Raw genomic sequence first — 16056 nt, forward strand, 5'->3', positions numbered from 1 at the left:
GGTGGGAAAGCAATTGCATGTATGCTGTATGAAAAAAGAAAGGAGCACAGGAGATGGAGCACTATTAAAACCTCCTAGCTCCACCCAAAGACTTCATCCTTCCTAAAAAAAACCCCACATCACCACATCCCACCAAACCCAATAACTAATCAGGAATTTCCCCGCCGAACCCGGTCATTCAGGCTTTCACACATTAGGTGCTGACCTGACCTTTTCTAGCCCCAAGCTAAACATGTATAATAACATGATGGTGTCCTGGCATCTTTGAAATAGCCATAATAACCAAAAAGTCTCCCTATGTGATAGAATCAGAATAAAGAACTCCCCCAAAATATATATATATATATATATGGCTGCCTAACTCCTCAGTATTCCTCCAATACTTTCAATAATCCACAAAAATAGACATGTATCAATATCAAATAAAAGTTTTTAAAACCTAATACATTTGGTCTACATTTTCCCATGGAGTGAAATCATCCAAAAACTCCAGAAATATGCATATCAGCTTCTCTAAGATTTTTATGGAAAACACCTTTACATTTCACACCCCCTATTACATTGTCACTCAGCAACAAGCCTTTAAAAGCTCGATTACACAGGAATGAGTATGGTTAGGAGTGGCCACACCACCAACAAACTCCAGCCTAAGGACATTAGAGACTGATTGTTAAAGCACAAGGATCAATGGATCCCCAAAATTACTGGGGGTTAACTATGTGACTAAACACAAAGAACCCAATGACTTGACAGCAGACCTGTTGTTTGCTGAAAGAAGCCTCAGAATACACCCAACATTATAAATCCTGGCATTAATATTCAAATTTGCTCTGATGGCCAGAGTCAGAAAATAGATGGCGTGAATTCTCATGCCCTGACTCATAAGTCGCATAGCTACCATTAGACCAGGAATAATGGCGCGAGGGCCATTACTATGGAAGACTGTGCCTAGCTGGCAGAGCCTCCACGGCAGGCTGTACCCTGCACCATAAGTCCTGAACAGATAGAGCACTCAGATATTATATGAAGTCACATCCCGGGGCGCAGCAGTAAGGACTGTGACCACAGAACTGAGCCCCGGGGGTGGCCTAGAGTGCCAACCAAGGTAAGTACATCATCGGTTTGAGCTACTGTACTTAACTGGAAAATGTAGGGTTTGGGATACATGATAGATCAATTCCATCATGTCCAGTCATCCAGTTATTGTGTTATCTAAGATGAGCTACACTTGTAAATAAAACGACAGTGTTTCTGCTGAAAATATAGGGCCTCATGTGATGTATGTGAAGAGGACCGCTGACAACCAAACAAATAAAAAATAATCACCCTCACTCCATCCTGGGTTAAATTCACCACTTATCTTTTCCAACTTATTCTGAAAAGAGAACAGAGACTTATAGACCAAATACAGGCCAAAGACAAGCGCTTTCTAAATTTTTATGTCTGCAGCACAAGGATTATTCATGATTTTTGTCACTTTGAGTACAAGAATGAAAAGGAATGAAAAATAAGATTTCTTGAGTTCTGTTTTAGAGCACTGATGTGTATTCGATAATTTAGTGTAAGGAAGAATGTAGGAATTCTTGTTTTTTTACATACACACAAAGGCTATGTCAATCATGCTGAGTGGATTGTCAAGGTTTTCAAATTCAATATAAAATTCTTGACTTCTAGTATTATAATTTGGTTTTATGACGTTGCTGCAGTCAAAGGCTTAGTTCAGTGTAGGTTATAAATAGTTCTCAAAGCATAATATTGTCTTCTTTTAAGGATCACATTCCTAAAACGGTACATTGATGTTCAGAAGGGAAGCAGAGAACGTTGCAGAATACAGATGACAAAATACATTTTTGCCATATGTTCCTAGTATACACAATTAAACAAATTACTGTGTGCAAGGCACCAATTTTATGCAAATGTTTTCAGAATACACATTCTGATAGTATCTAATACTGGCTTCCACCAGTTCTTTTGTGCTGTTCAAATCTGAAATTGCCAAAGGAAATGCATTTCTTAGCATTTTGGGCAGATGATATAGGTATGTAGGTATAGGTATATAGGTTTCTTCTCTGTGTTGTAGATGCGTCCCTGTGTGGAATGAGATGTCTGTTACGGATCTTTATTAGCAATGTGTAGATGTATAATTTAGACTGTCTGGATGATAATGGTAGAAGCCTCCCTATCCCCTACACAAACTCCTACATGTCTTTTATCTACACGCATTCACTTAAAACTAAGAATACAAAATCGATTTTAACACAAAAAAAACACCCGCTATGGTATTGCTTAGTGAAAATGTTAATTTCAAGGCTTTTTTTAATCAAAGATATAAATGCTTAGCTCACAACAATCCAGAATGGAAGGAAATTGCTAGTGCTAGAGATTTTGCTAATAAAATGAGGCAATTTAATTTACGTATAATAATTTCCTGTAAATATGAAATTGTGGTTTTTTTAGACATATGAAGCAATGAATAAAAATGTGGGGTTCCACTTGTAAAATTGCATTTTAGACTTTGTCCCCCCCCCCTCTAAATTCTGCAAAGCAAGAGGATTGGTAAATCATCATGAAGTGACAAACAGAAAACAAGCCTCACTTTATAGGATTTTTTTACATTACGGAAAGGGCACAGCTTAAATATCCTAAAATATAAAAATGCTCTGAAATGCCTGTTATCACATTAAATCAATGATGTGAATCATGAGTGGCAAATTCTTAGCTTATTGGATAAGTTACATCAGAGTTCAGTGTAAAACTGGCTTTCTAAGGAGTAGACATGTCTCCTAAATAGCCTTTCATAATATAAGATCACTCGAAATTATCTTAGGACGGACGTTGTACAGGTAGCGACAACCGGTTAAACCAAAAGTTTATATGTTATTTATTATTATGTTTACATGTACTTTGGCTCTCCTTTTGGTTTGTAGGATTGCCGGATATTGCAGCACATTTTCTGTAAACTGCATTATATTTTCAATAAAAAAAAAGAAAAAAAATATTAAAAAATAATATTAAGTTAACTTTTTAGGGAATGTGTTTCTTTGTCACGTGTACATTTATGTGTAATATCTGGAATAAAGGCTGATGACAATACCCATACTAGATTAAAGGTAATTATGCTTGACTATTTTATGCATGATAATTGTTTAAGAGGACTTAATGAACATACTTGGGAACTTCTTGGCTCCGGCTACCCGGAGCCTTCCCTTGAGGGACGTGGCCAGGACTGCACTCTGACGTCAACGGGGGAGTTCCCGCCGACGTCCGGGGGAGTTCCCGCCGACGTCCGGGGGAGTTCCCGCCGACGCCGGTGGGCGGTCCTGCTGACGTCGGGGGAACACCCCCATGTAAAGGAAAAAAATGGCCGGGGAGTTGCGCGTGTCAAGACCCCGCTCCCAGGACCCAGAGGACTCGGGTCTTGACCCAGAGAACCGGAGGAGCAGCGTTCACCAGGCAATCTCCAGGTAAAACCCAGAGAGTTCCCAGGTATGTTAATGAAACAGGTATGTATCCTAGGGCTTTATGTCAGGTGTTACTCTAGGGAGTCCTGTCATTTTGTCAGTGTCTACTGTAAAAAGATATATACAGACTACATTCTTCACATTTTCAGATATTGTATTACATGCAAGCAATTGCTTGCTTGTCAAATTAATAAAACAAAAAATGTTGTTCATAAAACATATATTTAAACATATATTTTCTTAAAGAATATAATAATTTAAATGAAAGTACATCATTATTAATGGCAGCCGTAAGAGATATTAGGCTACAATTATTTTTTAACAGAATCTGAAAAATGTAATAGAAATATTTGGGTCCAATGTATAGAATAGTCAAAGCAATAGTGTATTTGACTACATATGAACACATTAAAATGTATAAATACCAAAACCCCTAGCAACATATCACTTATTACTGAACAAAATGACAGCAGCCAGTGACGTACAATGTCACTGCTAATGACTAACCAGGTAATTAACAAAGATCGCTATAAATGCATATATTTTTACAGGTTTTTCTCCACCCTTTATTTAGCAAGTTACTAAGTGTGAAATTCCAACTGTACTATTATTAAGTACCTTTTCAGCACCCGCAAAAATTGCTGAAGGGAAAGAAATATACAGAAATGTGTGAGAAAAGTACTGGAATATTTCATACAACAAAAAGAAACAGTATTTGAACTATGAATGTCTGTTATTTATACATTTTCAAGTGTGTACTAGGGTCCACCACTTTTATTTTTAAATTCTTGCCAAAATTATTGAGAAATAAAATTAGATCAAATTTTGTTTTCTATGTAAATAAAACAATTCTATTTAACATAATGCTTTTTATCTGAAGCAAACAAAGCCACATTTTGCAATTGTGGCATAAAATACAGAGCTAAGAGTAGCAAAGTGTCAAGTGCTTGATAGTCTCATTGGGTTAAAATGCAGTGCAGTCCCTCTGATTCCGCACCATGGTTAGCAATACAGCCATGAAAAATGAAATTAGATTCGCCAAACTTGGGTACTTTGAAGTAGTGGTGGGCTAAGCAATATATGGTGGAATCCCCAATATGCATACCTGGGAACTCTCCGGGTTTGACCCGAATCCTCCAGGTCGCGGGTGCGGGGTCTTGACAGGCCCTGCTCCCCACCCATTTTCCCTTTAAATGGGGGTGTTTCTCGTTACCTTCAGCGGGAACGCCCCCGACGTCAGCGGGACCTCCCACTGACGTCACGGGACTGCCTGCTGACTTCAGTGAGCAGTCCTTGCCGCATCCCGCAAAGGGAAGGCTCCGGGTAGCCGGAGCCCAGAAGTTCCCAGGTTCCCATATGTATATATTAGATAGGTGTTTTTTGAATGGTATGCGCTAAATTCTTGCTTTGTTTTATACACTTTATACTGTTGACTGTCACTTTGTGAACTTAGCTTTTATCTACACACTATTGAATACTGAATACGTAAATACAATTTATCATTTTATTTAGAATAACATTATGTATAACAAAATAAAACTGATATATGATTACTGTAAAAGTCTCCATTCTTTCAGTAAACACTTGGCTGAAGCCAGCAATTACACGACGAGAGCCTTTTTACTGGCAAATCTTGACCATTCTTCTTCACAAAACTTAGTTCTGTCAAGAACCTTGGTGACTGTTTGTACAGCAACCTTCAATTTGCGCCTCAAATATTTAAAGCGTGCAGTCACGCATTTTAGCATTGGTACATTAATTAATCAAAACTTCCTATAGCTTTTTGCATGTGAACAAGTATAATTATTTTGGAGATATTTATTTCACGCTCACACAGGTTAAGATCAGCGACAGCGTTATTATCTAATCAATTTCCTGTTCTGAATGTTTCTCCCGTCTCGTCACTGTATATATATTGCTTATTTTCAATTACAATTACACAAGTATGTAATGTGTCCAGAACTGCAGAATATAGGTATGGGAAAAGTGACAGATTTTTGGTTGGGATTCTAATAGTGGAGCTAAAATACATGTATATTCCCAATATTCCCATACTGTCCACCTTTTATCACAGCATGACCCATGTAATGAGTTTGTGCTAAACTTAGCACTTTGCAACCAGATCACAATTTAGAAGTTTACTTCTTACGTCAAAAAATGATGAACCGCCAACAGTCCTGTGTGTTGCATAAATAAAAACAGATGCCTGGTGGTCTTTGATTTGGAAATAGTTTCCCTCCTACCACTCTACCATGACATTCATATTTTTGGAAAATTGTGGCTTTTGTATATGATATATACAATTATTATTAATTATTTTAAGGCAAAAAAAGCTAAGTTCTCACTAAAGCTCCAAAGAATCTCAAAACAGATGACATACCTCTGTACCGCTATATGGTTTTCTGATTATTATGATGATCTTTTATGCATTGCAGTACAAGATTGCTAGCCAAACACAATGTATTTGGTTTCGCATGGCAGCAATTAGTAATACATTGTAAACCTACAAGCCTTCTTTACTCAGGTCTCCTCCAGTAATGACCTATCCAAGTGCCAACCCGGACACTAAAGGTGTGATTGTTAACAACAAATATTGAAAAGTAGAAAATAAAGTGAATAACCTGGGAGAAGACACAGTCGGTGTGAAAAGGAAGGAAAACTAATATAAAAAATGGAATAAAGAAAGATAGAAACCTCTGAATAGCAAGCGGCAGCACAATTCCTACAGGTATCTACAAGTATTCCCATAATTATTTCCATTTACAGGGCTAAAACCTTCATCCAAATACGCATGGATTGAACTAATGAGATTATGAAAAGAATGTGTGTGTATGTAAGCCATTCTTGCGCTCATATGCTATAATTATATAGATATGGATGAATTATATGAATATAGCATTATCTTTAGCTGCTTGGTTTATTACTGAATGTAAAAGCCTATTGCAAATAGGAGGAATGCTCCTAATACATACATTGAGCGGATCTAAAAAGGAGTTATGAAAAATAAGGCAGATGACATGAATACACGGACAGAAGATTTGTTTTCCAAGAAAAAATAACAACAAAATGGGCTAGGAAGCTATTGGTTTAAATGAAAAAGTCTTGTAATTCTGAGGCTATGAATACTTTTGTCGTATGTGTATAATAAGCATGCATTATATTCAGCGGGTGTAAATTAATCTAGAAAAGCATTGCCATTTGGCATGTCAGCTTAAATAATGCAATAAAGAAATGCATCTGCACGGCCAGCACGCTCTTAGAAGACAAAAACAGAATCACTGCGTAATATTGCAGAGATAATCCATCACTGGGAGAAAACCAGATTAAATTTGTTTCAATGATGTGGTAATAACCCAACAAGAGAAACAATCTATTGACCTGCAAAATATACACGTAGCACAGTGTACACTTCTGATGGAGAGGACATCCCCATATAAGATCTCTGCAACTTCAGGTGATACACTGTTTAGCTTTCATCTTAATTGTATATCAGCTCTTTATGACTCTGGTCTATATATTTGATGTTAAATCATCATTATTGGAGAGACATACTAAAGTCATACCACATGTCTTTTCATAGATGCTTGTGAGATGTCCCGTAGTCCTACAAATGTAGATTAGCACAAAAATAGGTTTACAGTTTGTGGATAGGTTGTCCTCAACATCAGAACCTCAAATGCAAATGAATTATCCAGAAAAGCATCAGGATATTTGCATAGGTATTAAAGACGGCACAGGGATACTAATTTGAACCTCTTTTTTAACGTACACAAATGTGAGCAGTGGTCATTGCAACTAATTTATATACACAATACACCTGGTCAAACAGGTTTCACTTATCACATAAACTGAGTCGGCAGATGTTTCTTCACTTGCTATTTCCATTAAGTCAATCTTTTCTTAGGTTTCTGCAGATTAAATATCATTAAATTAAAAAAAAAAGTTAAATTAATGCTGTTGCCCAAACAGTGTAAAATAATCAATTATCAAATGCCCTATTAGTAAGGTAGGTAACTTTGCCCCCATGGATTCCACTAGTATTCTCTAAAAGAGGCTGCAAACCAAGATGGCTAGGCTACCAGTTGATGGTAACGCAGGTTTAGAACACAGAAGTGTAAGGTTTCTGCAGATAATAAACTGGCATATTGACACACCAGTGTTGCAGTGTCCAATAATTAATTCTCAGGTGCAGACTTGAGCAGAAATTTAAGGTAATCTGTCTTTATGAACGTGCCAATTTAAGAAGGGAGACTCCCTAAAGTTGAAAAGTCTGCTTCTTGGCGCTCACTTCTCAAAGAGTCCTCCCTTAAAGAGTTCCCGGCTCAACAGCTCAAATCAGTCTGATGACTCCCCGACACTGCCAAACAGATGCAATACAACCAAACAAAGCCTACTAATATGACACTTATCCCACCAAAATACACAGGGCTTCTGTATTAGGTGTTCAATAAGTAAATATCATGAACTATGTTTATGATCTTGGTCAACCTAACTGGCCACAGTGAGGGGTACAATCTCTCGGTAGGGGGCATCACCATCTTTTTTTTCTTATGTTAGCAAGCAAGTAAGGAGAGGGGCTCCATAATCATATTTTTCTCTCGGAGCTCGAAGCCTTAGGTCCAGCCCTTAAATGGAAAGGCAATATGTACTTGGGGTACATTGTAAAGGATGATGACAGTAAAGTAATGAAACATTTCACCATTCACCCACAGTATGGACATCTCCGAGCATTAAATAGCCCAACGTTATAATGCAAGAGATTTACAGCTACAGTTTAAGAACTGTGTTAGCATTTTCTGGCCGCTTTTCATGCAGCAAGCTATTAGTATATGCCACCTGCATGCAGTATTGGCTTCTTATATTAGCTGCGTTCTCGTACATTTAAGGTTAATATATATCTACGTGCCACCAGTGACAGAATTATGAGCCGCTAAGTAACACCACCTCTGCAGTGCTGGTGTCTTTGCAACAGAAAGCGTAATTCTCCCGGAGACATATATCACTTTGCAACAGCTCAAAAATCTCTCTGTTTTGGGAACTAACTGTGGACGAAGCGGCAGTGAATAAAGAGCAAGCCACGGGTTTCATAGGCAGAGCTGAGTGATTCCATCCCTATTGTTAAGCCAGATTTAAGATTGTCACCCTGTTCTAACTTGAAACAACCCCTTACTTTCAAACCCAAATATCTCCAAAGCAATTACAGTAGCTCTGAAACATATCCTGTATACTGCAATGTAAACACTGTGTCACCAGATGTGACACTGGAAGAAACAGACGCATGTACCCCGAATGCCAAAATGATTTGGGATCATCTGATGATGGCAGCACAATGCACCTAACATCTAGATCATCGCATAGTCTAATAGCCAGGAAACACGTGACAAAGAACACAGTACACGCTACAGTCCTTCATACAATAAAAGAAGGCCAGGGATGTTATGTACATAGTTAATGAGGCTAATCAATTTAGTTCAGCTCTTCCAAGACATCTCTATCTCTGCTGAGCTAGATGAAGGTAAAGAATAACCCTCCATCAGCCAACGCTGATTTTGAATCAGATGGTAGTTAACATTGCTCCCTGGATCTACCCCATCTATTTAAAAACAGTGTGTCGATGAATGCTTCCCTTGCCAAAAATAGTCTAACTACTATTATCTACATTCATCACTTTTCTAGGTAATATATTCCAGAGCTTTACACTCCTCGCTGTAAAGAACACCTTCCTCTGTTTAGGATGGGACCATTTTTCTTCCAACCTTGGATGACGGCCTCCTGTAATTTGCTCTACCCATGGGATAGACAATTCCCCTGACCCGTCATGTATTTGAGAATAGTTATGAGGTCCTGTATTTTGCAGGGTAAATAAACCCCCAATTTTAAATATTAACCCCTCTGAGGCACTGCATCAAATGCTTTTGTAAGATTCAAATAGAAAATGTCCATGGCATTGTCATGGCCCTTGGTCCGATACGAAGTATCCTTTGTACACTCATGCTGATTTGAGCTAATAATTTTGTAATGTAGGCCCCTGTGGTTGTAGGGTCCGTCTTAAGGATTCTTTTCGTTCTAGTCGACCCTTTAAAGAGGTGGCTAATTACATGAGCTGCTAATGTTGTAATTCTCACCAAATACGCACAAGATCTTTATTAATAACATCACTGGTTTATTTTTGTTCCAAATAGGTACCTTGTATTTAATGATTCCATAGCAGATGTGTAAATCTGACAAACACAATAATGTGTTCTCTTAGTTCCAAAATAGGCTATATAAGGGTGGGGGTCCCTTAACATGGCTTGCAGAGGGGGGCACGATTTTGTATATAAGACATCGAATGAGACCATCCACAACCATGCTGAAGACATCAGTGGTCTATGAAAATGTAGAAGCGCTTAGTGTGATTCTCTGCGTACAGCATGTGACATTAGTGGAATATAAACTAGCACTCAGCAGCCGCGTGATTCTGGCTTGTGTGCTGTGGATGTTTACTTTCCATGCCAAGCGTCCCCTCAGTGATGTACCCCCCAACAATAAAAGACTGATCAGCGGGGGTGGGAATATGCAGGGAGCTAATTAAGAAAATGATTGCATTTCCTAAAAGCAATCATCTAGAAGACTAGAAATCGTATCAATGAAAAGCATCCATTGATTGTGGGCACCTACAAGAACTATAAGAGCCCCCGTGCTCCCCTATTCTGTCTTGAACACTAAACACCCATCATAGTGTTCTGTAATATTGGTTCACAATTATTCAATTAAATATGGTTTATGCTGAAACATTTAAAGGTCAATAGGTGAGGGCCACCGCAGTCTCGGGCACCCCAGCTGCATGGCTTCATTGTATGATGGGAGATCCAGACTTGCATTCACTCCCTATCACTGCAGTTTTCCTCGACGTGATGGATTAGTGTCAGTCACGGACAGAATAATAAAAGCACAGCACCTCATAAATCAACGGCAGGCAGAAAGCGTAAGCAATTCTTGAATATCAACAAGCAAATGCATGGTATCCACAGGACATTGTCATCCCAAATCCAATGCTGGATTTTTAATTCATAACAACCAAATTGCACCACGTTTTATGAAAGTATCAGACTATATTTTCCAAGTAGGTCGACAACAGAAGTGGACGCAGAGAGGGTGCCTTACATTGCGTTATCTCATATAACATCATATGCAAAAAACAAACAGGTTAAATAAAACAAACAGCGCGGGAAAGTCACTTTACTAATTATTAACTCCTCCGCAGTCATCACCTAGATTATAAGCTTTATGGGTTGCTCCCTTTTTTCCTAAGGCATGTGTGCTCAGTGTATGGCTTCAGCTGTAAAGCCCTTTGTACATTTTTAGCGCTGGATGAATACAAACGCATGAGCAAGGATTGCGAAGCATGACAAGCCTGGGGCAGTAAAGGAGTTAAAAAGCCCCGTGTTGACATCCCACTACAGAATTTCTCCTGCTGCTGATAATGTTACCATTTCACAGGGATAAACTAGTTGTGTCACGGTCAGATAATATATCATTGGTCCTGTGGGATAACAATAAGGCAGCAAACTCAAATTACTGCTCTGTGGGCATTTCAGAGATATACGGGGCAGCATTTTTTTTTAAGAAAGATATGTTTACCAAGTTCCCAGGTAAAGGGGAATCTCTGGGCTTTTATTTGCTGAAATTCTACAATTTCTAGAAGACTAAAGTATGTAAGGAAGCCATGGTTACAAATATACATACAGTATAAAGAATAACCATTAAATTAGGGCTACAATAATAAGATTATATATATATATATATATATATATATATATATATATATATATATACATATACTAACATATGTTATTAATATATGGTATATAGATATATATATATATACAAACACATATCTACAGATTATATATATATATATATATATATATATATATATATATATATATATATACACACAAACATACTATACAGGTTAATTCTTGATCCTGTAGAAATCCCTTTGCAAATATCATGTGAAACTGCATTTCATTGAGTGCCAGAAGAGCAATAAAAGCAAACAGGGTTCTAGTCCTGGGAACTATACGGCATGTAATGGATGCAGGGGCTGATTAGCAGGCGAAGCAGAAGTGTCTGACAGGCATGTCAGCGGTGTAAGGGTGCAGACATATAGTAGTAGTGAGTATGTTAATAGGACACATGGAAGCCAGGTACATGTAAGCCAGGGGGAAGCTGGCTGCCATGTTCGCCGTGTAAAAGGCAGTGGGGGTATTTTCGCTGGCTGCTTGGCTGCACTGGCACTGAGGGCACAGCTCTGGGTCTCTCAGTAGGTGTCGGTGACTCACCGGGACAGTGGTGGCGGTGGCTGCCGCCGTGTCCTCAGCTTCGGATAAGGAGGGAGACGGTCCATACACCGAGCTTCTTCTCCTTAGGGTCAGGCCGCTCCTCAGCAGGGAAGGCAGCTCCCGGAGTTTGTGCTTCAGCTGCGCCTGCTGCTCCCGGACACTGTGGCTCCTGCTCAGGGAGGGAAGAGCTGTGCCTGCGGTGGAAACGGCGCTACTGCTACTGCTGCTGCTATCCAAAGGGCACTGCATCTTCCTGCTGCTCACCTGCGCTACAGTCATACTGCTGCCAGGGGCTCGGGGCGCATGGTACGGGCAGCTCGGCTTCCCAGCACCGGGGACAGCTGGCAGGGACGCGAGCACGATGTATCTGCGGGCTGAAGCCTCACCTCCGTCTGTCAGACACGCAAACACACCCCTGCCTCCTGAGGGAGGGGACGGAACACTACCGCAAAGCCAGGGATCCAGCGCGCTGCATGTGGAGCCCAGTGCGGCTGCTGCAGTGCATTTCAGCAACATGCACGAGCCATTAGAACACACGCGGTGCATGCAAAGGCTTCCATTACACAAACATATATGTGTTTATCATGGCCTCATCTCCAAGGTGATTCCAACACCAGCAAGGTAGATGGAATACACTTCCCACCAGGCAGCGATATGTGAACGGCATTTTACTGAACGCCCCATAAACAGCCATGGCTTCTACAAGCCTTGTCATGGACACTAGTGTCGGGGTATATACACTGGTGTCGAGGTATATACTAGTGTCAGGGCACATAGACTGGTGGGGTACAGACACTGGTGTCAGGATATATACACTGGTGTTGGGGTATCTACACTGTTGTTGGGTTATGGACACTGGAGTCGGGGTATAGACACTGGTGTCGGGACATGGACCCTGGTGTCGGGGTATGGGTACTGGTGTCGGGGTAAGGGCACTGGTGTCGGGGAATGGACACGTGTCGGGGTATGGGCACGAGTCGGGGTATGGGCACTGGTGTCGGGGTATGGCCGTGGGAGCAGTGGATATCATCCCCCACTCCCTACTCCCTACCCATTTCTCCTCTCGTCCCCATACAAACTTGGGGCTAGCACCCCCCATAAACATCATCAGTCACCCCAAAGAGGGAGGTTAGCCAGAGCCTGGAAGTTCCCAAGTATGTATATAGATACCAACCTAAGTGTCTCGTGATTTATTGATGTCCACACATGTTGATATGAACACGTGGACATCATTGTTCAAGTTGGGCAGACTGGATGGGCCTACTGGTTCTTATCTGCCGTGACTTTCTATGTTTCTAAGTATGGACATCAGCAGGGGTGGAGGTGCCCCCAATGATGCTCTGATTGAAGGATTTGGGGCCATTACCTGAAATCTTTTCCTTTACTTGCAATTCCACATATGGCCAGTAAGATGCCCTAACATGTGTTATGGGCTATCGTACTATTGATTGGCATGGCTAGCCCCAAAAAGGGTAACAGGTGAAGATAGAGAGTAGGTGATGTGAGCAAATGCTGCTCCGCTTCCCAGACATTAAATCCCTCACTTGGAGTCTTCTAGTGAACCCCATCATGTTCCTATTAACCACAATCAAAGAAAGAAAACATGGGTGAGATATAAGTAGAATGATGTAGGATGGAAATGCTCACAAGTGAAATATAACCAGAAATGAACCTACACTGCTTTAGGTTCCGTGCGTCACATTGAGGTAGAACCCAATCATATGACATCATATTTCGATGCGCCATAAAGAACAAGTCAAGTTGTGATGGAGGTCTTTCAGCAAAAGCACAGACCTCAGTTGATTTCATAACTTGATGAGATATTCAGAGGAGTCTCCTGTTCTCCCTAAGTAGCCAACAATCCTTATTACCAATAAAAGTCAGGCTATGCCAAAATATTGAGACTGTTCCTGTATTCATGTGATAATGTGACTGTGTTGCTCTTTACAGCAATATTCATTATATGATGGGAAATCCAGACTTGCTTTCACTAAATATTTATAGTGTTTTACTTTGCTTTAGGATCTAGTTTACACATGTAGCCTTGTTTCCCACACAAAACATTTTGTCCTTTTTCTGATCTTGGTGAAAATGAATATGACACACCTTGTCCTAAGGTACACATATAATTGCTTTTCTTTATCAATTTGATTATTGAGCTGATAATGAGAGATCTATTTGGAGATAACGCACCAATATTTTCCAGACCTTTTCATAAATGATTATGACTCTATGCCGGATAGCTCTCTCCAGCAGCTCATGGTCAAACAACCATGTTCCTGGTCCTTTGGAGCCATTCACCCTTCAAGAAAGGACGGAGTGCAAATCTTGTGCTTATGGGTGAAATGGATGGATAGGGAGAAGTGCATGATGTGGTCAACTAATTGATAGGTTCTACAGCCTAGACAGGGTTTGTACCTCCATACCCAACTGTGAATATACATATATAATTCCTTTCTCCGGTGCCGACACGTTCTGCCATACCTGGGACACCTGCCCTTCACACCCCACCCTCGTTATTCCTCCAAGAGTGAAAATAAGGTTAGTGGAACATGTAATGGGGGCGAGTATATTCCCACCGCTGCCTGATTTCCTTTGAAGAATGCGGGTATTGGACCCTCAGGCATATTCATTAACAGAACTTCTCCATTTGAAGGGCGTTTCATTTATGTGAATTGAGGACACCACAGTGCATTGTATTCAGCGCTGTAATAAACACTCGCTTTACGCTGATATTTCTCCTTTAAATGATAAGTGTAATACTCTCGCATTCTGGTTGTCAGAGCAACCAACACCCAAGTGCACTGGACTGTATAATAACGAGGAAGATGACAAGATTTTCCTGAGATGTAAACAAATCTGATTTTGTAACAGATGAGTTTTAGTATAATCCAATCTTTGATTTAGTTAACCTATTATGATTTAATAGAGAATTGTGTTTGTTCTGACATCTTAAGCTAATAAATGTTGATGTGGTTTTATCAATGTAATAGAATGTAATAACACCTGCCAGCATACACACGTCAGAGTGGGCTAAAGATTGTATCTGGCAACAAAGAAACATTGGTTTGTGTTTAAGGACGGGCTTAGGCTTCTCCATAGATAGTGAGTAGTAGTGTAACTGTATGTATGTGTGGGTATGCTAGTATCTGCGTGCCTGGGTATGTTAGTGTGTGTTTGCTTATGTTTATGCATGTGTCTGGGTATGTTTGTGTGTCTGTGGGATTTTTAGTGTGTGTGTATGTCCAGGTATGTTAATGTGTGTGTTTATGTGTATGTTAGTGTGTGTGTCTAGGTATGTTAGTGTGTGTGTCTTGGTATCTTAGTATGTGTCTGGATATGTGAGTTTGTGTTTTTGTTAGTGTGTGTATGTGTTTTTGTTAGTGTGAATGTGTTTTTGTTAGTGTGTTTGTGTGTGTCTGTGTAAGTTAGCACGTGTCTGCCTATGTGTGTGTCAGTTCATGATAAATTTCATTTTGGTTTTACTAATCACGATATCACATAATGTGGCTGTGATTTTGGTGTGCGTGGGGGATTGGATTACATATTTGGACCTAGGCAGCACAATACCTTGGGACAGCCCTATGAGCAGATCATGTGCTTCCTCACTAGACAACATCGAGACTCCAAGTTGGGAGTTGTGGTCTATCCATGGTCCCTCTGAGCTTCCACATGCCCCAGGATATACCACACCTCCCATCTTTCTTAGCCTTTCCAAAGGGGGACAGTCATATAAATACAAAAAAGGGCCTTGTCAACCAGACTATTGCCAGGAAGAGGTTATGTCAGGAGAAAAAGTTCAGAGTAGATAGAAAGAGGAGGGGTAATGTTTATTTAGGGAAAGATGAGGTCATATGCACAGGTGCCGGAAATCCCATGATCCTGGCGTTCTACTATCTACATCTCTATGCTGCTGCTCTATAGGAACTCATTGAGTCATTCATTCATACATAGCGCTGAAGCACAATACCTAAACAATGGGGAAGGTCAAATGGTGAAATCATGTATATTTTTAGAATTTTTATGACTCGGAACTATCAGCTTTAATTATATATAATCATTTTAAAATAAAGTGTAAATTAAAAACAGCCCATCACACTATTGTTTATGCTTCAATAATTAAGCCTAAACTTTAATTTGTGACTGTAAAATGATAAGAAAGAATGAAACAAACAGAATGCAGTGAATGTATCCTTGCATAACAAAGCACATATTCTTCAGTCATTCATTCTTCCCTTGCAGAAACAGGATGCAAACAACTACTGTAT

General features: G+C 39.9%; 1 protein-coding gene across 1 annotated transcript in view; it reads right to left on the minus strand.

The window, feature by feature from the left end:
• Positions 1–12162, minus strand: part of RAPGEF5 (Rap guanine nucleotide exchange factor 5) — a 101047-nt gene extending 88885 nt beyond the window's left edge. Inside the window, exon 1 of the mRNA XM_053466112.1 lies at positions 11789–12162. Within this exon, the coding sequence (XP_053322087.1) occupies positions 11789–12067 (279 nt within the window). The 5' untranslated portion in view covers positions 12068–12162. The remainder of the gene's footprint in view (positions 1–11788) is intronic.
• Positions 12163–16056: the final 3894 nt, after the last annotated feature.

Source organism: Spea bombifrons, chromosome 5, assembly GCF_027358695.1.
Source record: "Spea bombifrons isolate aSpeBom1 chromosome 5, aSpeBom1.2.pri, whole genome shotgun sequence".
Taxonomy (NCBI): domain Eukaryota; kingdom Metazoa; phylum Chordata; class Amphibia; order Anura; family Pelobatidae; genus Spea; species Spea bombifrons.